Source organism: Polypterus senegalus, chromosome 7 (assembly GCF_016835505.1).
Source record: "Polypterus senegalus isolate Bchr_013 chromosome 7, ASM1683550v1, whole genome shotgun sequence".
NCBI classification, from domain to species: domain Eukaryota; kingdom Metazoa; phylum Chordata; class Cladistia; order Polypteriformes; family Polypteridae; genus Polypterus; species Polypterus senegalus.
Window position 1 is genome coordinate 35,266,289 of NC_053160.1, and position 24,645 is coordinate 35,290,933.

At 39.0% G+C, this 24,645-nt stretch overlaps 2 protein-coding genes across 2 annotated transcripts in view; both read left to right on the forward strand.

Annotated features, from left to right (window-relative positions):
- The window catches only part of LOC120532243 (baculoviral IAP repeat-containing protein 1-like), a 104,035-nt gene extending 99,972 nt beyond the window's left edge, over positions 1-4,063 (forward strand). The window contains exons 22-23 of the mRNA XM_039758093.1: positions 1,407-1,470; positions 2,228-4,063. Coding sequence (XP_039614027.1) covers positions 1,407-1,470; positions 2,228-4,053 — 1,890 coding nt within the window. The 3' untranslated portion in view covers positions 4,054-4,063. The remainder of the gene's footprint in view (positions 1-1,406; positions 1,471-2,227) is intronic.
- Positions 4,040-23,101, forward strand: LOC120532464 (baculoviral IAP repeat-containing protein 1f-like). Its single transcript, XM_039758482.1, has 6 exons — positions 4,040-4,333; positions 5,137-5,280; positions 16,618-16,779; positions 16,889-16,984; positions 17,064-17,228; positions 22,162-23,101. The coding sequence occupies exons 1-6, from the start codon at positions 4,063-4,065 to the stop codon at positions 22,533-22,535; spliced, it is 1,212 nt and encodes a 403-aa protein (XP_039614416.1). The 5' UTR covers positions 4,040-4,062; the 3' UTR covers positions 22,536-23,101.
- Positions 23,102-24,645: the final 1,544 nt, after the last annotated feature.

Sequence of the window (24,645 nt, forward strand, 5' to 3'; positions counted from 1 at the left end):
TATTGTAATGTTGTTCACTTTTGCTTAACTCAATTTTCTTCTTCACTAGTTTTTTTCTTTTTTGCCATGCTTTCGTCACTTTCATTCTCTTCAATAGAAACCTGTCCAACCTGAAACCTGTTTAGTCCTCCCCTTTAGAATGTTTCTGAAATAAGTTAGGCAAGTGTCATTAAATAGCGCCGCTGCACAATCAGTTGCAATTTTTTCAGGGTTTCTTTTAAATAAAGTCAAGTGTTAGGCAAGTGTCATTAAATAGTGCCGCTACACGATCAGTTGTAACTTTTTCAGGGTGTTTCTTTTCTTTAAAGTTCAAAACTTTTTCCCACATTGCAAACACTTCCTTTATCTCACTTTAAGAGATAACCTCCTCCACGTCAGCGATCTTCTGCAGAACCTGCGTATGTTGCCGTGTCTGTAGTTCTGTCAACTCCTCTGTCGTCAGTTGCTCGGAATGTGCAGCGACAAGCTCTTTGATGACTCGTATTTCGAATTTTGGCTCGTAAGTCAAGGCAAAAAATCGACCTAGTGATGGCTTGTATCTCAAAAAACTCGTAGGTTGGGGCACTCGTATCTCAAGGTACCACTACATATGGAATGATAACCTCAGCATTCATCCAAAACAGACAAAAACTCTCAGTTCATTCTCGCATCTTTTTAAATTGTATACCTTAATGGGTCTGCTTCCAGCATTTGGAGGCAATTAAACTTTCTTAAAGAACTACACCAATATGCCTTTAATAATACAAGGGGGGGCCCTAAAAGAACTGGAACTATCTTCTGGAGGTTATGCCCCTTTTATTACACGCTTCTAGGAACCTAAAAGGGATCAAAATCGAGGAGTTCCAAAATTGTTTTGAGCAGTGGAAAAATGTCTCATTAAGTATATTGCATCAAGCGGAGATTACTTTACAGGTGACTGAAGTTTGAAAGTGTAAAAATAAATACACAATTTTTGATAAACAAATTCTGTTTTTTTTTTTTTTTATAACATCTTAATTGGAGAAAGGTATCAAGGAGCCATGGCAGGTTGACAACCATTTCTGATCACTTCAGGGACATTTTCTCCTATTGATGAATACAAGAAAAAAAAACTTAGCAGACATCTATGTAAGCGCTTTTAACAACGAATAATCCCAGGAGGCATTGTATACTTACTGTAACTGTCTTGACATGACTTGACATCTGGCTTACAAGCCTTACAATGAAGAGAAAAACAAACACCCCCATCACAAGCAGCACCTACTGAGCAAGCCAAAGCAGTCTGGTGGAGCAGTGATTCTGTCGCCTGCTGGGAATTGTAGTCCTAGTTAGGCGGCACTATTATAGACTTAGACAATTAAAGATATTTTATAAGATGATCTACTCTTAACCAACAACTTCTTAAAAATATATATTTTTTTTTTTAGGCAAAGCAATACTGTCAAGATGACTGGATGGGCTCTCCTCAGGACAACATGCCTAAAACGTTAGGTTAAAAAAATCAAATCAAGCCTTTTTATTAGTAAATGCATACTTCTGAATTGGTATATGCTTTTGTATCATATTTGACTAACAATTAAGGAAAGTGGACCACAGTATTTCAGACAGAGACTGAAAACAATGAATATCTGTCTTTCTCTTCTGTACTGCTTATACAGAAGATGGTGTAGCTAACTACTAAAGGAAACATCTTTCCCTCTTGCGTTCTTTTTGGCCACCTTTCATTATTGTTATGCCTCTTTTGTCTTGGTATCCCTTATATCTCTGCCTAGGTGCCAGATAACTTTAATGTTGTAGGTGCTCAGTGGGTATTATGTGATTCTAGTCGCTAGGTGAAAGTATTTATTCTGACCCAAAGCACTCTCCACAATCCTCTCTAGATGTGACCCACAATAATGCAATAAATCACCAATCCTTCATCCTTCTCTCCTCTGCTGAGTGTTGCCAGCTGCCTCCCGAGTCTGACTTGTCCATGTGTGGCAACGGGCTTCCTTTTATGTGGACTGTATATCCCAAGCACCCTTGCGGGTGTCTTTTCTGGGTTCCCATGCCGGGACAAATGCGTATGGTGGATTGAACTGCTCCTGACTCCAGGCTTCTGCTCGTCTGTCCATTATTTTATATTCAGCTTTTACTGCTGAATCTTATGCCAATGATTAACGCAAGTTTTAAAAAATACTAGTTTAGCACAGCTTTTTATGTAATTTCCATTTATTTACTTATTTATTTTTTTGTTTCTTCTTTCCAGTAACTGGACCAGAAAATGAGTGGCTTCACGATTCTAAGAGGCTGTGCAGTAGCCTAAGGGATGTGTACAACTCTTCTGCCTTTCGAAACATGGCCCGATTCTCTGATTGTGCAACGGTGTCAATAGATCTGAAACACATTTTTGCCTGGGTGCCCATGGTCATGAAGAACATAAACAATCAACCCATGCAGAAAGTCTCTCTTCCCATTCTACTGAAAAATCTGAGCTACATCACTATGATTGAAGGGGCAGCTGGGAGTGGAAAATCAGCATTGCTCAGAAAAATTGCCATCCTGTGGGCATCTGGGCATTGCTCTGTATTAAAGAGATTCAAATTGGTCTTTTACCTTTCCTTTAATGGCCTTCAGAAGGGCCAGAATTTGTCTGACATGATTGCCGAGCAGCTTGGCATGGCACAACTGCGTCCGAGTGAAGAGCTCATCAGAGAGTCAATCAGGAAGCTGAATAACCAGGTTTTATTTCTTTTGGATGACTGTGGTGTCACAATTTTAATTCCCCATTGTATTGAAGATCTGATGTTGCAGAACCACATCAATAAGGCCAGTATGGTGATTGGAATTCAAACGTACGGAAGTGCCCGTGTTCGACAGTATGCTTCAAGAATCCTTGAAATGGCTCCATTCCCATTTTACAGCACTTTTTATATTTTAAGGAAGGTTTTCTCGCATAACATTGCTCTGGTTGAGCGATTCGTCGTAGAGCTTGGCCTATCACTTTTGCTTCAAGAAATACTGAAAACACCTCTTATGGCCATTATCATATGTGACCTGTGGATCCAGCACCCTAATCCGTGCATTGAAACTAGAAATATATTTAAAGCCTATCTACATCACTGTGTACAGAAATACCCTTCTGAAACAGAAAAGCTAGCAAAGTTAGCCTCTTGTTTGGGAGAACTTGCATTAGAGGGGGTTTTCAGCAACCGTACAGAGTTTGACAGAACATATCTTGAACAGGCTGGTATCGGTGAGAACGAAGCCCTCTGTACAGGACTGTTGGACAAGTGTACAGCACAAAGGCTGAGACCTATGTACAAGTTCTTTCATTTTCACTTTCAGGAGTTTGTGGCAGGTAGGAGACTTGGTGAGCTACTTCAATCAGAGTCTGTAGAAAGTCAGAACAAAGGTTTACATTACCTGAAGCAAATAGACACATTCCTCAAGGTGATGTGCAGTTACAAGCTCTTTTTAGAATATGCATGCATGTTTTCTCCCGGCGTTGCAGTTAAAATAATTTCACATATACTCAGTCATGCAGATAAAAAGGGATTTTATGATTCTAAAAATGACAGCAACAAAATGTCTGAGAATTACCTAGATGAATACATGTCCCAAACCCTGCTGACAGGATTATTGCCCTCCATTTTTCTAGAGGAGTTTCCTTTATTTGAGGAAGCCATTTTCAGCCAACTTTTAAAATACATACTGAATCTTGTATATATCACTAAATCTACTGATGCTGCTGCTCCTCACATTTTGAAAGCCCTCACAGGAAAAAGACTGTCTTATTTGCATCACTTCTTTTTAGATTACCCTGAAGCTTTATCAGTGCTGAGAGAATTTAAAGTTAGTATTAAGGGAGAGAGAACGATAAAGACCTTGGAATATTCAGGGATGGAAGATACCTTCTCGTTACTTGGCAGACCTGTTGTTAATGAAGATCTTTCAGCAGCTTATGCATATGCAAATAGTGACATACAAGAGATGAAATCAAAAGTTGATAACATAAACAAGTTGGAGATGAATAAGAAAACTGGCCTATCTGGTCAAAATCTACACATTTTCGGTAGGATCTCAAACAAATAGAAGATACCGATGCTCAACCTTGAAGTACGAAATACAGAGCAACTGGAAGAAGATGACCTTAACACTCTGCTGGCAATATTTGCTGTTACTGAACAAGTTAAATTGACCCTGGAGGACAGCAATGGATTTCTTGAAAGCAACCAGTCTGCCATTAATATGTACAGAGGTATTTTTAGAGAAATCGCTATTTTCTGTCATCATTTAAGAAGAGAAGAGGAAGAGCTGATTATATCTATGCCGTTCTTGGAATCCCTACAATTAACATTCACTGAAGTGCCAGGTACTATGCAGAAATATATATTTAATCACCCATTGTTATTGTAGTGGAGTATCTTTTCATCTAGCAATAAATAGTTACGAGTCTCCAAGTTATCCTGAGTTTTGGGGTGCAAGCTTCACAACAAAGGCATTTGGCTAGAAAGCAGTAGCAGTAGTTGGCTCCATTCTGAACAACATTGTGTACCCCAAGATACGTCTATAGGGTCTGACTAGATTCAGATATTGACATCTGCACTTGACAACTTACTGCACCAAACCACTCTTGAGATTCACTTCCTGGTTTTCCTATAATTTAACCCTTTGATTCCTTTACTTAAGAGTTACAGAATTCCATTAGTGGAATGTACTTAAAACTGTCCATTTATTGACTTTTGAAAACTGTACAGGAAGTAGTTACTGTATGCATCTAAGTCTACTGCTATACACAACACACTGTACCCTGTACCTGTGACGATAAGCACCTTATAAGCCTAGTAGTAAGTTTGCAATGGCCAATTAAACGTGTGAATTGGTCACTTATTGGAAAACTCTTCAACAATTTGACATAAGGTGAATCAAGATGTACATTTCTCAGTTTGTATATACTAATTATTCTACCGAATCATTAAAAAAAATGTTAGCAGAATGTACAGAAAGATATTTGAGAGTCAGTCAGATATAGTTATATTTTCATTACATTTGGACTGTTTTATATATTTAATTATATTTAATTTTCAGTCATACAGTGTATTATGTTTATTTTGTAAAATTGCTACCAAAACTATTCTGTTTTCAACAGTTTTGTCTCCAATCTTTTCCTTACAGAACTCTCACTTAAACAACTCTCCATCACTGCTTTAAATGAGTTGGACATAGTTGGTAAACTACCTGATGGTTTCAGCAACTTACTCTTTATGGAAGACCTAAAAATGAAAAATGTGAACATAAGGGACGATTGTATCAGATACGGTAAAAATGCACAGTGTAATTGACTATATGTAGAATGTTTGCATTTAAAATGCATGTTTCGTCTTGGTAGAGTTCTACATTACTCTGCTTTCCCTTTTCGTGCTCTTATTTTGTGTAGACTGTATCAGAATGCCTCAAATCCCATAGACTTATAAACAGATATACTGTTTATAAGGTACTGTACTTTACCCACCTTCTCTTCTACATCTAAAACCTCAGGCAATTTCACAGAATAAAGTGATAAGCAGGAGTTAAGTTACAAACTTTACATAATGTATTATTGATAATATTCATAAAATAATAACAATAAGCAAAGTACATGTGAATATTGGCAACCATACAACCTGATTAATACTAAATGTGTAGATTCAGGTGGCACACAGACTTGTTAGTTACCTAAATGTCTCTAGTTAAGTCATCATTTCTAATCAGCGTTTTTTAGGACAGGCCGCATGCCTGTTTCAATATGACTGTCAAGTTGTGCTTTCTGCTTGTGTTCTTCTCTTCATGGCCATGGTGTGTGTGAGAGAGAGAGGGACTGGTAAAGCATTCAAATTTATAGATTCTCTGTTCAAATCCTTACACCATTAGGGGTTTATGGTAGAGAATGGCTTCTGAATCAAAACCAAACCCAAACAGCCATACGTCCGACCAATGGGTGCACACACTGCCTTTTCACACCTGCCCCCAAGACCCTTTGCTGAGCTGAAGCTTGCCAGCTAGGTAGTTTATGGCCATCCTGTGGGATTTGTCTCAGATGAATGCCCTACACAGAATTCCTTGAGAAACCAGTTTGAGGCAATAAAATTCACATCCTGCGTCAGTCTTAAAGGTTGAGGGGCTGGTTAGACATTGAACCATTGCTGCTCTCATCAATTAAAAAAAACATTTCTTCTGAAACATTAACATCTGCTTAATATCAACTTATATACAAAATTTCACGCCACAACAGCATGAACAGATGCATTTACTGTGGGCATGGATCTGCTCTGACATTGAGTTTTAATAACACTGGTCTGTACCAAAATCCTCCTGGCACAAAAAAATTGGTGTGCTTTATAGATTCAGATGTACTGAATCCATTTCTGAAAATGTAGTTCTCTACCAAAAGCTGTTTCTTCAGTATTTTTTTAAGTGTGTGATGCCCGGGCGCGTACAGCCACTCTAACACTGACACAGACAGGCAGGATACAGGTTTAGTCCACAGCAGAAGGTAAAGCACAGTGCACTAATCACCAACACAGTCCCTTTGCCTTCAGTCCTCCATAACAGGCTTTGTCCTCTTCCTCCCAATTCTGGCCATTGGATGCTGGCAACTGGCCCTTTTTTATAGGGCACTCAGAAGGACTGCAGGTGTCCGAATGACCTTATTCTGGCAGCACTTCTGGGTGTGGTGGAAGTGCTGCCAAATAGGGCCCTGCAAACATCCAGGCACCCCCTGGCGGTGGCCACGGGCCCCAGCAGGGTTAAGCTTCCATGCTCATAACCTGTGGCCCTGCTGGAAACCAAGTGGGCTGCCCTCTATTGGCCAGGGGGAGAAACATTCTTGAAAATACTCTCTCTCCCGGTCCTTCCGTGGTTAGGGCGTCCCGGCTGGGTAAGGGCCCCAGCCGTCTGCCGCAAGTATAAAACTGCATTTAAATTTTTTTTTTTAGTTATGATTGCTTTATGGTATAATTATTTATCATGCTCAGAATATAATTTAAAGTATATTTTGAGCTGAAAAACAAAGGCCTTTCTCTTTCTTAACATCAATTGATGTGGAAATAATCCAAAATCAAATACACTCACCTAAAGGATTATTAGGAACACCTGTTCAATTTCTCATTAATGCAATTATCTAATCAACCAATCACATGGCAGTTGCTTCAATGCATTTAGGGGTGTGGTCCTGGTCAAGACAATCTCCTGAACTCCAAACTGAATGTCAGAATGGGAAAGAAAGGTGATTTAAGCAATTTTGAGCGTGGCATGGTTGTTGGTGCCAGATGGGCCGGTCTGAGTATTTCACAATCTGCTCAGTTACTGGGATTTTCACGCACAACCATTTCTAGGGTTTACAAAGAATGGTGTGAAAAGGGAAAAACATCCAGTATGCGGCAGTCCTGTGGGCAAAAATGCCTTGTTGATGCTAGAGGTCAGAGGAGAATGGGCCGACTGATTCAAGCTGATAGAAGAGCAACTTTGACTGAAATAACCACTCGTTACAACCGAGGTATACAGCAAAGCATTTGTGAAGCCACAACATGCACAACCTTGAGGCGGATGGGCTACAACAGCAGAAGACCCCACCGGGTACCACTCATCTCCACTACAAATAGGAAAAAGAGGCTACAATTTGCACGAGCTCACCAAAATTGGACAGTTGAAGACTGGAAAAATGTTGCCTGATCTGATGAGTCTCGATTTCTGTTGAGACATTCAAATGGTAGAGTCAGAATTTGGCGTAAACAGAATGAGAACATGGATCCATCATGCCTTGTTACCACTGTGCAGGCTGGTGGTGGTGGTGTAATGGTGTGGGGGATGTTTTCTTGGCACACTTTAGGCCCCTTAGTGCCAATTGGGCATCGTTTAAATGCCACGGGCTACCTGAGCATTGTTTCTAAAAATGTCCATCCCTTCATGACCACCATGTACCCGTCCACTGATGGCTACTTCCAGCAGGATAATGCACCATGTCACAAAGCTCGAATCATTTCAAATTGGTTTCTTGAACATGACAATGAGTTCACTGTACTAAAATGGCCCCCACAGTCACCAGATCTCAACCCAATAGAGCATCTTTGGGATGTGGTGGAACAGGAGCTTCGTGCCCTGGATGTGCATCCCACAAATCTCCATCAACTGCAAGATGCTAACCTATCAATATGGGCCAACATTTCTAAAGAATGCTTTCAGCACCTTGTTGAATCAATGCCACGTAGAATTAAGGCAGCTCTGAAGGCGAAAGGGGGTCAAACACCGTATTAGTATGATGTTCCTAATAATCCTTTAGGTGAGTGTTTACCACACATTTTTGCTCTTAAGCAGCATTTTTTTTCTCTGTTCATATTCCTTCAAAATATCCAGGAATTTATATTTAGAAGAAGGATGCCTTTTCCTACCTAACACTTGAGTACAACATGTCTTTAAAATTCTATTTCTGACAATTTCAAGTGGATTTTGTCCCTGAGGACACAGGGATGTTCTACCAGGACAACACTGAAAAGGATAAAAATTGCAGAGGAAAGTGCAGTGAGTTTATGTTAGCAGACATTCCACCATGAAACAACTTCAGAAATGTATAAGAGGAAAAACAAAACTACCAAGTGAACACTTTTTATAATAATAATAATTAAAACAATTATAAGTAATTAATAATTTCTTTAAGTCTAAATAAATCCAGCCATCCATCCATTATCCAACCCGCTATAGCTTTACTACAGGGTCACGGGGGACTGCTGCAGCCAACAGAGGGTGCAAGGAAGGAAGGAAATCCCGGGCAGGGCGCCAGCCCACCGCAGGGCACACACACATACACACACACACACACACACACCAAGCACAGACTAGGGACAATTTAGAATCACCACTGCACCTAACCTGCATGTCTTTTGACTGTGGGAGGAAACCCACGCAGATACGGGGAGAACATGCAAACTCCACACAGGGAGGACCTGGGAAGCGAACCCGGATCTCCTTACTGCGAGGCAGCAGCGCTACTCTAAATAAAGCATGTATAAATATTACTTTTTCATTTAAAACTTTAATGTCTCATAAAGTGGATTTTATAGAGTAATTCTGTTGCCAGAGTTTGGATTCAGCATCCTCATATCTATAAAGAACACCTAAAATCTTTGATGAAATTGATTTTGTTTTTTGCAGACCAGTGTATTCAATATAAGAACAAACTTAACTTCTGCTTTGCCCTTTTATCAAAAAGAATCAAATATTATAGCATTTATAACCTTTTAGCATGTGAAATAAATCACTTGAGAGGAATTGTTAGTGAACTGGTTACCTAGTAATTTATACATGAACTTCAACCTTTATGCAGGATACAGAGGAGCATGACATCCTGGAAAGATATTAAGGAATTTGGTGATCCTTATGATTGGGAAGTTACCTGAAATACAGATCAAATTATGCTAGAATGAAGTACTTGGGACTGAAAAAAATAATTCATTATAACAGGGATTTTGCTATAATGGAATTGGAATAAAGCATGGTCTTTCGGCACATACAGCTGACAAAGCTGACTGCAGAATGCTGAACTTGACGACAGTGTCTATTTCTTTCCAGCTAGAAGTTCCAACTTTTTCTGTAAAGTAAATTGCTTTAGTCACATAACATTGGTCGGTGTCCATAGTGCATTACTAGACTTTCTGGGAGAGGGGCTGAGAGTCCCCCTAAGTGTCCAAGGAATGTGCTGCTTGAATTACATAAATGGCACCTCTTGGTGTCCGTAACACGTGTCCCTTAACTTTCAGAAACAGTAACCCTCGGTAGACATTGCCAAATGGATTGAATGGCTTTCTCTGGCTGCCATCTGCCCTTTTGTGAGTCACACATTTTAACATGGAAAAGTTTTACATACAAAGGTCATGATAAACATTTTGAGGAAATGAAGGCCACATTCATAATTTAGAATCGTTGGATGTTTTGACAAAGATAGAGAGCATAACATCCACCCAGCCCGACACAGAAAGACACAGAAGGCACACTGATAAAAACACAAATGTTTTTATTGTATTCTTCACTCATGTGGAACACCTTTCCCATTCCCATGAGAACACAACACAGTCCAAAGCACATCACTGCACAATACTTTCCTTGTCTATTGTCTATTCTTTTTCTTTCTCCTGCACTTCTCCTCAGCAAGCTTCGTCTCCCTTCTCCCGACTCTGACTCACTGAGTAGTTTCTGCTGACCCCTTATATAAGTCACCTAGAAGTGCTCTAGGTGCTTGTTGCCACACTTCCGGCTGCACTTCCAGGTGTGGCGGAAGAACTGCCCACATGGGGTCAGAAACAGCTGCAGCGCCTCCTGTCAGCACCCCCGGATCCCAACAGGGCTGTAGATAATTCCATCTCCCACGATGCCCTGCGGGAGCTTGAGGCACCACTGCAACCCTTGGGGACTGCCATCTAGTGTCCCGGGGGAGGTACTATTCTGTCCACACTTGCTCCCCTAGTCTTCTCAATGAAGAGGTGTCCTGGCCAGGCAAGAACCCCGGCCGTCTGTGACAATGTATAAATTTGCGAGCTCAAAACTCAAAGATGTATGCAAATACAATAAAACATTTTCTTAAAAAAAGATTAAGGTGTGCTGATGTTCATGAGGTAAAATCTCTGTGAATTTATGAAACACGTTGAAAACTGATTGAATAGCATAAACACAAGGACAGCTAAGCAGTCAGCATTTTTGCTGAAGGGAAAGCGAAAACTGAATCCTCAGTCTGATCAATGTGCTCAGAGAGGTCAAACCAAACCTCGAGAAGCCTGGAAATAAATAACAACAACAACAACAACATTTATTTCTATAGCACATTTTCATACAAACAGTAGCTCAAAGTGCTTTACGTATTAAAGAATAGAAAAATGAAAGACACAATTATAAAACAAAATAAATCAGCATTAATTAACATCGAATAAGAGTAAGGTTCAATGGCCAGGGGGGACAGAAAAAACAAGAAAAACTCCAGACGGCTGGAGAAAAAATAAAATCTGTAGGGATTCCAGACCATGAGACCGCCCAGTCCCCTCTGGGCATTCTACCTAACATAAATGAAACAGTCCTCTTTGGATTTAGAGTTCTCACGGAAGGGCTTGATGATGATGATGGTCACGTAGACTTCTTCCTTTTAATCCGTCCATCATTGTTGGAGCATCATGAAGCTTTGAGTAGGTGGAGGTGGTGCAGGCCACCACCACAAAGAAACCGGAAAAAGAAAAGAGAGTAGGGGTCAGTATGGATTTTAGAGCCACCATGAATAGTTATTATGAGGAAATTGAACATACAGAGTAACAGGATTAAGTTAAATTGAAGTTATAAAAAGGCCATGTTAAAGTAATATGTTTTCAGCAGTGTTTTAAAGTGCTCTACTGTATCAGCCTGGCGAATTCCTATTGGCAGGCTATTCCAGATTTTAGGTGCATAGCAGCAGAAGGCCGCCTCACCACTTCTTTTAAGTTTTGTTCTTGGAATTCTAAGGAGACACTCATTTGAGGATCTGAGGTTACGATTTGGAATATAAGGTGTCAGACATTCCGATATATAAGATGGGCGAGATTATTTAAGGCTTTATAAACCATAAGCAGAATTTTAAAGTCAATTCTGAATGACACAGGTAACCAGTGTAGTGACATTAAAACTGGAGAAATGTGTTTGGATTTTCTTTTCCTAGTTAGGATTCTAGCAGCTGCATTCTGCACTAGTTGCAAACGATTTATGTCTTTTGGGTAGTCCTGAGAGGAGTGCGTTACAGTAATCTAGTCGACTGAAAACAAACGCATGAACTAATTTCTCAGCATCTTTCAGTGATATAAGCGGTCTAACTTTACTTATGTTTCTTAAGTGAAAAAATGCTGTCCTAATGATCTGATTAATATGTGATTTAAAATTCAGATTACAGTCAACAATCACCCCTAAGCTTTTTACCTCCGTCTTGACTTTTAATCCTAATGTATCCAGTTTATTTCTAATAGCCTCATTGTATCCATTATTGCTGATCACTAAGATTTCAGTTTTCTCTTTATTTAACTTGAGAAAGTTAATATTCATCCATTCTGAGATACTAGTCAGACATTGTGTTAGTGAATCAATAGAATTGGGGTCATCAGGTGCTATTGATAAGTACAGCTGTGTGTCATCAGCATAGCTGTGGTAGCTCACGTTGTGCCCTGAGATAATCTGACCTAATGGAAGAATGTAGATTGAGAATAACAGCGGACCCAGGATAGAGCCTTGTGGAACACCATATCGGATATCATGTGTCTTCGAGTTGTAATTCCCACAACTAACAAAAAATATTCTCACTGTCAGGTAGGATTCAAACCAATTTAAGACTGTGCCAGAGAGGCCCACCCATTGACTAAGGCGATTTCTAAGAATATTGTGATCAATGGTGTCAAATGTGGCACTCAGATCTAAGAGGATGAGAACAGATAAATGGCCTCTGTCTGCGTTCACTACTACTTTAACGAGTGCAGTTTCTGTGCTGTGATTTGTTCTAAAACCCGACTGAAATTTATCAAGAATAGCATGTTTATTGAGGTGGTCATTTAACTGCATAATGACTGCCTTCTCCAGAACTTTACTTAAGAAAGGCAGGTTAGAGATGGGCCTAAAATTTTCAAGAGCTGAGGGGCCGAGATTATGTTTCTTAAGTAGTAAATGACAGAATCTAGCAGCGGCAAATCGCCAGTGCTCCGCAAGTACAGCTAAGGTCAAATTTAATTGACAGTTACTCTGCCCCTAGACATTCCCACAATGCCTCTGGTCTGAAGTAACCCATCATAAGCTCCTCTCCGCTGCCAAAGTATGTCAACTATCGAGTAAACCAAGTGACATAGACATATACAATCTAGTTGACTATTCAGGTGAGCTCCATTCATATGCATTTTTGCTGCATTGATATGAAAAATTACACACGTTGCAGATAAAATGGACTTTGGTGTAATCAGTTGTTAACATTAGTTCTATAGGAAATTGGCCTGTACTGAAAAAAAAATGTGTTAAAACAAGGATTTTGTTAAAACAGACATCGTTCTAATGGAACTTATCCTGTATATTGGCTGAACATTTTTCTCTTTAAATCACCAAAAAGGTTGTGGTGCAGTAGGTGCCTGGGCTACTGTGGTTGCATCAATTCCTGAGAATTGTTTTGTGTATGTCATCCATTCAGTCACAAAAATCCTTAGGATGTGTAAAAGCTGGCACATACTTCACACAAAGGAAAACGTGGGTGTAAATGAAGCTGTACACTCACTCCATGTGTGAAAAGTCTGTACTGCTCATGATCTACATGCTGTGCTCCACAGAAAAAGACTTTGCAGTGATGAGTAACCACGATCAGCCCTGGATTAACGGGCATGTCCCTCTCTGAAAGGCTACAGGCGTAAAATCTGCATTAACCTAAGACGTTGTTTGTCCTAATCAGGATTTTCAAAATTCTGAAAGTCTTTGGTAAACAAATGAGTAAAAAAGTGAATCGTATACTTGAGGACAATGAAAAATGAAAGACAATACAATTATTCCAGATGTCTGCATCACTTCTTCATGCAAAAGGTTGTGGGAATAGTAGAGCAAGCTTCCTATTCACATAGGTAAAGTGAAAACCTTGACCACTTTTAAATAGTATTTGGATGAGATGTTGGGACATCTTAGCAATTAGCTAGCCAAATGAGCTTCACATGCTAAATCGTTTCCTTTCATTATTCTAACTTATTATATTTTTACAGTTTGTTTGCTTTCACTTGAAACATATTCACTTAGAATACTAAATGAGCTGTTCAAATAACGACTTATTTCTTGTTCGTTCACAAACAATACTGTCTGGTTTTACTCCGTGGCGAGTCTGTGTAACCATCAGGTGGAGGGCATTGCAAATGGTTCCTTCACTTTGGTGCAAGTGTCTTGGCTTTCTCCTTGATGATGTCACTTTATGCACTTGGAGTAGTTCCGCTTTTCCTCAGATTGAAATTTGGTTTAGCCTTTATTTTACCCCAAAACACCTTTGAACTTTATAGACACTACTTAAGTGGCATAATGGGCTAGCAGCCCAATGTGGAAGTAATGAACAAGTAATCCCCGGACCCTCCAGCTAGTGATCAAACTTCTAAGGCATATCCAGGGCTTCAGAAAGGTGTTTCTAGTATAATGTGAATCGTTTGCATTGTTTGTATTTCAGGAAATGAAATTGGCAAAGCTTGTAAATTGTAAAAAAAAACAACAATTTGACTGAAATGGCACAGATTTATGGTGTTCTAAGCTATCTCCGTTTGAGACATTGACTGGTTCATATTTACCAATGACAGGATTTGGCTTCATCTCAACTGGGCTTTGATTAATGTTTAGTCAGGAGCTTATTAGAGACTAGAAAAGCTTTACTGTCTTTCTTTGATATGACCCACAGAAGTGAAAATATCAAAATTTATTAAAATCAAAGTGTATCGTACTTTATTAATTCATTTATTTTCCAGACCTTTTTTTTCCAATGGGCAGCTGCAGAGAACTGGGACTGGGTACCATTCCTTTGAATGACACGCTCATCTACATAACGACAGTAAGCCATTTTAGGGTTGCAAGTCTTAGAATGTGGAAGGACACCAGAGTACCTGTTGAAAAACTATGGAGAAAGAGTGCAAACTCCTCTAATATTCATTTATTAGAATACATTGTTTATTTTATTTTGGCTCCCTTAAGAGCTCAGTCACACTGAGTTCTCATTTCAGGCCAGTGACTGTGTGAGACAATTCACCCACTAATCATTTTTTTGAGCATCTCTTTTCCCTCCATATAGCAAAGATGGGCTGGTTATGTTAATTAACTTTTAATCGGTGCTGTTAATGTGTCAGTGTGTTCTGTGTTGGAATGGTCCCAACTTATTGAGCCATTTCCTTTAAATCTGTGACAATAGACACTGGCTCCCTAAGATCAATTAAACTGAGTTGAGCAGGCACAGACTTGGAATGGCTGTGTGTGTCCTACACTGCTGTTAAAAAATTCAGTCAGCTATACAGTAGCCCTGCAGAAAGCAGTATAGATAGGCAGAAACAGAGAATTAGTTTTAATGCATAGTTAACTCTGTGGTGGGTTGGCACCCTACCCAGGATTGGTTCCTGCCTTGTGCCCTGTGTTGGCTGGGATTGGCTCCAGCACCCCCCATGGCCCTGTATTCGAATTCAGCGGGTTGGAAAATGGATGGATGGATGGCATAGTTAACTTACATGAAATACACTTTAGATTAGGTGCCACAAATAATGCATTCATTCACAACATACTGTTATATAAAAAAGACATTAACAAAGACTTCTTTTGTTCTTAATAACACAAAGCATCAATAAGGTGATCTGGCATGCTGAAATAACTTTGGTGGCTTAAGTGTTTAATAAGATGTCTCCCAATATTGCATACTTCAATATAAGTTTTGTGAATCCTTAATAAATGTTTAATAATACTCACCATGGTATCACAAGCTCTTAATATGCCACACTGCACATTGATGAATGAACACTTTTCTGATGTTTTAAGACCAAGCAAAGCCTTTGTTAAGGTCTTGCACATAACATTATGTAACTGATAGCTACATTATACAGTAGACAGTGAATCATCTAAGGCAGAGGTGTCCAACTCTGATCCTGGAGGGCCGCAGTGGCTGCAGGCTTTCATTCTAACCATTGGCTTAATTAGTGACCAGTTTCTGCTGCTAATTAACTTATTTTGCTTTATTTGTAAATAACTTTCTATTTAAAATTCAGACCCCCTTAATTGTTTTTTTTTTCCTTTATGAGCACTCAAACAATAATGAGATACAAAGGGAGCCAACACATGACCAGCTAACCTGTGTCCGTCGTACAATACCTGAAAATAATGAAAGGTGAAGGTCTCAGTAATGTTGATCTGCTCAGGTCCTTAAAACTTTTTGACGGTTCTCTTAGAAAAAAGAAAATCAACTCTTTTGGAAAAATCTGCTGTGGCAGAATGAGAAAACCAGTAAGCCATGGAGGTAAATAACGGGTTTAATTAACAACAAAAACATCTAATTAAGAAACAGTTTGGAGAGAAATAGGATGGAGTTAGTTGGTCATCTGTTGGCTTACTTCATATCTCATTTTTGTTTGGCTGCCTTTTAAGGAAATAAAAAATCAACACACCAGTTAAAACAAAGGGAACAGATGTCAATTAACAGCAGAAATTGGGAGCTGGGTAAAGAAAGCAGCAGGATGGAAAACCAGTAGCCACTGTGGAGTTGGACATCTCTGATCTAAAATGTTAACCATTTACAAAAAAACAATTTGTACAAAAAATTAAGAATTTGTTCTTTGGCTCAAGTGGTCCAGTCATAGACTGAGGCCACTTGCAACTTGCATTTTTCCTTTTACTTCCGAGATATTGCTATTTCATATTTAAGAAATTATTATGATGTAATATTTTAGGGCTTTTCTGCTGTGCATAATAAGGTGTTAAACCAAAGCCACTTACTATTAGAGGTGCTGTTGGGTTAAGAACAGCTAGAAAATTCTGTCCTGAAACCTGTTAGCATTCACAAGAAGCAACGTGTGGTTAACTGTACATTTTAAAGTCTTTTTCTAGAAATGCTTATTATTTTTTTTTGTTTCTTTTTAATTGTAGCTTCCTTCATTCAGCATTTTACAAAGCTGAAGTGTTTTCACCTCAAGTGCCGGGGGTCTCTCAATTTCTCTCCTATTGTTGAATCTCTGGCCTCGTGTGAGGACATGGAGAATCTCTGCATTGAAGGCTGGGCTTTTTATCCAGATGATGTTTCTGCCCTTGGTATGTACTGTCAGCATTTCATTTCACTGCTATAAAGTGAACACTATAGACTGCAGACTAAATGACGCTTTGTTTAAATAGTTGATTGTTACTGTTTATCTTTTTACAGCGTCTACTTTGCCAAACTTTAAAAAGTTGAAGTTCTTAGACTTCACAGGCACCCACATTGATAAATCAGTGAAAAAGACAGCAGCGGAAAAATTAGGTAAACTGTTTGTCCAAAATGATTAAATGATATTGGCAGTTATTCTGATCATAAATCCATTGCCTTGTCTTTTTTTCAGTTGAAGTTGTGGGGTCCCTGGTTTATCTGGAAGTGTTGAAGTTTCCTCAAGGTGCTGGCATGAAATCTGTATCCTTAAGTGCCATTCCACAGCTTCAGAAGCTACCAAATCTGAAAGTTTTATCCATGCAGATCTGCCTAGATGACAGTAGCATTTATGAATTGGGTGAGTTTATTTGTGATATAATGCGTTTATTGAAGTTATGATTTTTACGGTGGCATCCATTCAATTTTAAATCCACTTAATCCAGTGTTGACCCCAGTGTTTTCGAAGTGTGTTCCCACTAATGTAGTCAAAAGCCAAAACTTGAAATCCAAAGAAGTAAAATAGAGTTTGCCATGAATACCCCAAAGTTTACACAGGTTATGCTACTTATAATAGGGAAAATACAGTACACCCCCAAAATTCATGTGGAATAAGTTCCTAGAGCACCCGCAAATTGTGAAAAATCATAAATTTTGGATGTGGTTAAAAAAATAGTTTAACCCATAAATATGCCCTCAAAAACTTTAATGTAATTTCAAACTCAGCTTAATACATTACCTAAAAATAAAGAATGTAAAGGTAAACCTGTATACTGTACTGCAATGTCTCCCGCAGTGCTAGAATGTAAAATACTGGTGTTACCGCTATATGTACTGTAATTCATGCAAGCGCATTTTCATTGCCAGAAGCCTTAGACGGTGCAGCTCATTTCAGCGGCATCTTGGGGCTTTAACCCTTAAACTGCCACATACTTGGGGGTTAATGCATCCCTGGACGCCAAATACTTTTTTGCTGCACTTTAAGTAAACGTCACAATTAACACAGAAACAGTGAAATTTTAATTAAACACTTTTTTCATGCAAAGATCATCACAATTACTGCAACACTGATCATTTTACACACTGCTAATGAACAGTAAAAACTATTTAAAAAAACTACTGGAACAATATGTACAAAGTGCAACTGAGGAGGATGCCATGGATGTAAATCACTGAGCCAACTGCGCTTAAATCGGCTGCATGCAAGCACACAGAGGTAAGCGCTGACGCTGGCAGGCTAGTCTTAGTGCGGGCTGCAGCAGAGTGTCACGCTTGTGTCACAGAAACACAGGAGATTGTAGAGACAGGAACTTTATTTAAACACTTCAAACAAACATGTCTCTTTCAGAAGTAAACAAGCTCATTATGCAGTTAGTTATCGATTAAACAATTGACAAACATCATAGGGGAACACAACCCCTAACGGTAGCATAGAATTTCTGGGGAGGAGAGATAAACAAAGCAATCAGCCAAAAAGGACAGGCTTTTAAGTAAACACTTATCTGGAGATGTATCACAGTCAATCAGTAGCAAGGAGAAAGGAATAACACTGTAGCAGTCTGGTGCCGCTAAGATTCACACCGTCGACGGTGATTTATTTGTTTTTATGGTGGACATTCCAGGGACGCACCCAACCGACCAGCGCACACTCACAAACAGAGACAAAAACAAAGCAAACCGGTAATCAAACAGTAAATAAAGAACGTAATGAAAATAAATGAAATAAGAGAACAATACCACCTATGTTCCCCTTACGGCAATTACACATTAAATACAACAAAGCACAACCAAAACACACACAGTAAATCATGAAAAAGTTCATGAAAAACGGCAACGGATGAAATGTAATGATGAAGATAGATAGTCTAGAGATCCGCAAGTTGAATGGGAATGTAAAGATAGTCCTACCTGTAGTTCCTGAAATGGTGAAGACAGGTGGACGGGTTCAACAGCGCTTCTTTCTTTGCAGGATGGCCATGGTGCTCTGAGGCTAGGGATCTGCACTGGCAATCGGAAGGTTGCCGGTTCGAATCCCGTAAATGCCAAAAGGGACTCTACTCTGTTGGTCCCTTGAGCAAGTCCCTTAACCTGCAATTTCTGAGCGCTATAAGTAGTGAGAAAAGCGCTATATAAATACAAATAATGATATAATGATGATAATAATTATGAGTCCACTTACAGTCCTCATGTATACAGGCAGACGGCAGACAATCCAGACCCACGAAACGATCCAGGACAAAATGAATAAGTACAGGTAACCCAACAGAAGGCAGACAGACAGGAACTTGAAACACAAATTACAAAAACTTTTTTTTTGCTTTTGGTCATCAGCTCCCTTTTTAAAAGCCGCGCTGACACCCTTTGACCTCAACAGCCCCAGCACCCTCAGCAGAAGACCAATTCGATCCACTGCTGGGAGTTGCAGTTCCAAATTCTATTGGCTATTTTCACCATCCCAAGCCACGGTTCTCTCTACAGTACAGTATTGCCACAAAAAAAGCCATAAAAATTGCAGAGGATATTTGCAGTTTCCGTTAACAATTATAAGTTAGGTTCTGAGGAAAAATCCACGAATGACTGAGGCTGCGACTTTGTGAAATCTAATGTATACCATTTAAATAATACAATATATAAAGAGTTGACAGGATACACTGCAAAAGTAGTTAAGCCACATTCCCAAAACACAGACTCAGACCAAGAACAGCCAGCCTAAGGGCTTATTGATTTCAAGTTATCATTTTTTTTTAAACTTCACTCCATGCTGAGAGTTTTTTCAATAACCATTTCATGCTGCAGTCAACTTTTAATGATGATTTCTGTTGCTCTAGTGTCAAATTCACATGCTCAGATTGTATTCTTAAATGCATGCCATCAAAACCCCAACAGCAGCTGCCTGGCGCACAGCAATCGCACATGCCTGCCGTTCAAGAGTGTTGGGTACACTTCCTGATCCATCACTATTCAGTTTTCATTTCACATTCTGGATTTTTAATGTGAATCCTTCACTTCACATTTCTGCACTTTTATTCTCTGTTTCAGGCTGTTCCATTTTCCTCATTTCATGCTCTTAACTTTCTATTCTTCATTTCACTCGCCTACAAAGAATGCAGTGACATTCGCCTTCCTATTATAATTGCTTGCTGTTTGGCTCACCTCACCTACCCATTAATAGTATTGTTTATGTCTCCAATATGTCATGTTATTGGAATATCAAGTAGTCCTGATACTTGCAAGTAACCAACATCCAAGTAAGCTACTGCTTTGGTTTTCGGCTTGAAGATGCAATGCACTTAGCAGACAGTTTGTTGGATTCATAAGCTGACGGTTGAAATGCAGGAAATCCTTTCCATTAAAGGGGAACAGTTTTTGAATTACTTTACCGATTCGCACCGTCAACCTGAGCTGCCAGGTTTCCAAAACATTGGGTGTATCATTCTACTTTGTACACGTGAATCAATAGATCATACAAGAATAAAGCCAAAAACATACCATGATAAATGTGTTTTTTTTTATTTTAGCATATTCTTTGCACAGGCAAATCCTGGGCGGGGATTTCAAGCCAGCATTTCAGTACTGTGCGTCAGGCAGGCTTGCACAATGACAAGAGATTTCCTGTTCACTTGACGTCATGACCAATCGGATGTTAACAGACCATAACTCCCTCCTGTTTAACACTGTAGTCCCTCCCACTTGACATTGCTCCTCCTACTCGACATTTGGACCCTGGCTTCAGTGATACCCTTCTTGGCAGAGATGGTCCCTGCTCCCTGAGCTCCATCTCCTCCCCATCCTGCGCCCTACAGTGAGGGCTGCTTCAGTTGGAAATGAGCCTTCTCTTTATAAAGGCAATTGACGTAAACACAGGTTGATCGATTCAAGGACACTGCAAATGCACATCATACATGAAGAACTAGCCCTCTGACAAGTAGTGTGGTGGCTCAGTGATCGGCTGCAAGATAGCATCCAAGTTAGGCACTTGATTTATTTAATGAAGAATCTTTATTAATTCGTTGTGGGCTTTTTATTGAAGGGCTGTTAATTGTACCTGTTCTTTTGTGAGTTACTTATTCATTTTTAATTATTTTTATGAGGGACACAGTGGAGATGTTGTTTATCCTTTGTGTTTTTGTTTTGAAATTTTCACTTGTGTGTGGAATGGAAGTGTATTTTTAATGCAGTTTTTCTTCCCACTGTAAGTATTTTTCACCCCAAGAACTGTGACTGTTTTTGAACTGTGTTCGTGAATAAAAACAATACTTTTCACAGAAGCCCCAGCTGCTCTGTCATCTCTTCTGCCTCTTACTTATACCTTACGTGCTATTGGTTCTGGCGACCAGCTGGCTTGTGACAGTAAACAAAAACACACAAAAAAATGCTATTTAAGAGACCTTTATTATAGCAGCCTTTATAAACACTGTAACAGCTATTCAGGAGAGAGTTTAAGAGGAATGAAATTGACTGGGAGATGCATGAGTCAAAAACAGGGTGAAGTCAAAACCAATCATCAGAATGACCCGTTGTCACAGACAGAACTTAATCAAGTCAGAAACAAAAGCAAGAATTCATTAAACGGAAAATTCCATCAAACTCAGATACACCGGAACTGCCCAGGACAACCTTTATATTGTCACTTTGATAACATCACAAGCGAAAGCATTCCAGGGAATTCTGAGTACGCTTCCCATACATACTTCTAATACAATACTTCAGAATGGCAGCACCTACTGAAAAACAAAATGGTGTCATGGAAAAACAGAAATAAATTATTCAAAATATGTTAAACACAAAAATCAATATCAAATTTGAAATCCTCGAGTCTTAGAAGCCTAGAAAATACAAAGATATTTGCATAAAAATGTAAACCTTACTGATCATAAAAACAGCCAGTCTAGAGCTCCTGATGCAATACATTGTAGGGAGTACATGATATGGTCACTCAGTTGTTAGCAATGCGGTTTCACAGCTCTAGAGCCCTGGGTTCAAATTCCAGTCTATTTACTGCCTGGGTGGAATTTACACAAGAAACTTAGAACATTAAAACCTGTTACATGATTAGTAAAAAGCATCTTAAAGGGAAGTACTAGGTAAATATACATGATTCAGGCTGGAAATTGTGAAACTTACTGGGCCTGCAAAGAGTTTAAAGAGTTATAGTTGAAAATATTTGTATTTTACTAGCAGGGACAGGAAACTGTATCTACAACATTAATCCAGACTGTGATGGAAAATTCATACCTGTCTTTGGATATCCATGATACCTGGTGTTTTTACAACCTCTTTTTATTTCCTTTTAGCAAAAATAGCTAAGGAAGGCAATCTTCAAGCACTTCAGCAGCTTAACCTAAACGTTAACCATGATATCACCGACTCTGGATGGAGAAGCTTCTTCCTGAACCTGGATAAGATGCCTCACTTAGCCGATCTAATTGTCAGTAGGATGTACACCCATAATCTGAAACCAAGTGCATCGACAATGTTGGCTTTCGTTCAGTGTGCCTCAAGGCTCCCAAGTCTACTTACTATCAATATGTGCGGCTGGTTGTTAGACACAGAAGATGTACAGTTATTTGAGACCATGAAGCAAGAGCACCCTCAGGCAAAATGTTTAAGTCTTAACTGGAAATGGCTGGAGCCCATTGTGCCAATTATAAAGGAAGACACCTTTTAGTGATGATTGACAGAAGTCAGCACTTTTAGTTAAGAACAAATTCAGAGTTCAGTTGTTTAATTTCTAAGGAGACATGCACCTTTCTTGCTGATCATAACTTGGGTATATTTATACATTAAGCCATTTTTATACAGTATACATTACTACAATAGTACCCATCCTGAAATGATGTGCAAAAATGTTATATTGTGCAAATTAGAGCTAGATTTGTTAGCATGTTAAATTGAATACTTTCGGTGATGTTGTTATGGATAGTTTCTTTCTTTGTGCGAGCCTCTTTTATCAAGTGCTTCTTCATGTATCTGTCTGGTGTGCCATCCTAGGTGCAGTGCCCTCAAGCTTTGAGCACTTTAAAAACAACATTTACCTGCTTTTATTTGTTTGTGTTAGTTGATGGTTTTCTCTCATTACCTGAACATAGGACTTCCAAGATGATAGGGCAGGACATCAGTCTGCATTCATACTGATTGATCCACATCTTCAGATACAATCAGTTCATTGTTATTATCTTTTGACATTAGTATTAAATCTTTGAAGCTGTTATGATCTTTTTGAAAATACTTTAATATGAGGGACATTTTAAAAAATTTCCACACTTTTTTTAACTCCATTTATTAAGAATTTGAAAAACAAATTACATCACTTTTCTATATAGTCGCCTTCCTTTGCAATGCAATTTTCCCAGCATCGTACCAACTTTTTAACAACAACATTTGTTTATTATTTATTTCTATAGCACATTTTCAAACAAATGATGTAGCTCAAAGTGCTTTACAGGACGAGGAAAGAGAAAAAAAGACACAATTTAAAAATAAAATTAGGCAATACTAATTAACATAGAATTAAAGTAAGGTCCAATGGCCAGATAAAACAAAAGAAACTCCAGATGGCTGGAGAAAAAAACAAAATCTGCAGGGGTTCCAGGCCACGAGACCACCCAGCCCCCTGTAGGCATTCTACCTAACATAAATGATCTCAATCAGTCCTCATGGCTTTTAGGCTTCACATGGAAGAACTTGATGATGATGGTAATGTGGACCTCTGGCTTTCAATCTATCAATGTAGGGACAGCACTGTGCTTCGATCAGGTGGCGGTGGCGCAGATTGCCACCACAGAAAACCAGAAAAAAAACAGCATGCCATAATGTCATCTGCAAAAAATTCTTCTGTTTTCACAAATCAGTTCCAGGGTTCTTTCTTCATTCCTCATGGTCGTGGCTATAGCTGGGCGCCCGGAGCGCTCTGCATCTGTCACACTAGTACGGTCATTTTCAAACATTTTAATCCACTCATAGACGACTCTATGAGAAAGAATTTTATCCCCATACTGAGCACACATGCAGAGAAGAATTTGTGCTCCTGGCATATCTTTTGCCCATACAGAGTGTATGACAGAACGCTGTTACTCTTTGGTGCAATTCATAAACCTTCACCACAAGTGAACTAGATAGATAGATAACTAGTCACATGACACTCTCAAACACGGCCAATCACTTCTCCTCCCGCCTTCACCGTTTCCAAAAAAAATATAAAAGTGCGGCAACTTTTTGAACAACCCTTGTATTCTTCCTGAAACAACACTTTACATCTGAAATAAAAAATATAGGATGTAATCACTACGGAAGCATATTAGGGCCACAGAGAAGAATACGGACACAGTGAAGAAAAAAACAAGTAGATGTCCAGAATAAAGTCGACTTTATTTTCGACATTTCCACTTTAATCTTAAATGCTTATGACGAGAATTAAATCGACATTTCCACTTTATTCTTGCCGTTTATGTCGACATGTTGACTTTATTCTCGTAGTTTATTTTGTCATTAAAGTAGAATGTCGTAAACTAAAATTCGTCTTAAAATGAATGTTTAATTTACTAGATTTTCTCAACCCCTGTCATAAGTTAATGTAGCATATTAAATGCTTTGTATTAAGTGTTCCCCGAACCAGTTGTTAATCGCTACGTGCCTCTTAAACTGACTTCCTCTTCTTATTCTTCCATTTCCTTTCTCCACATAACAAATCACCACACGATAAATGTCTTTGTGAAGTTAAAACTGGCTATAAACTTAAACCACAGAGTGTTCAGAACTTTAAAAAAATCTCTGTTATA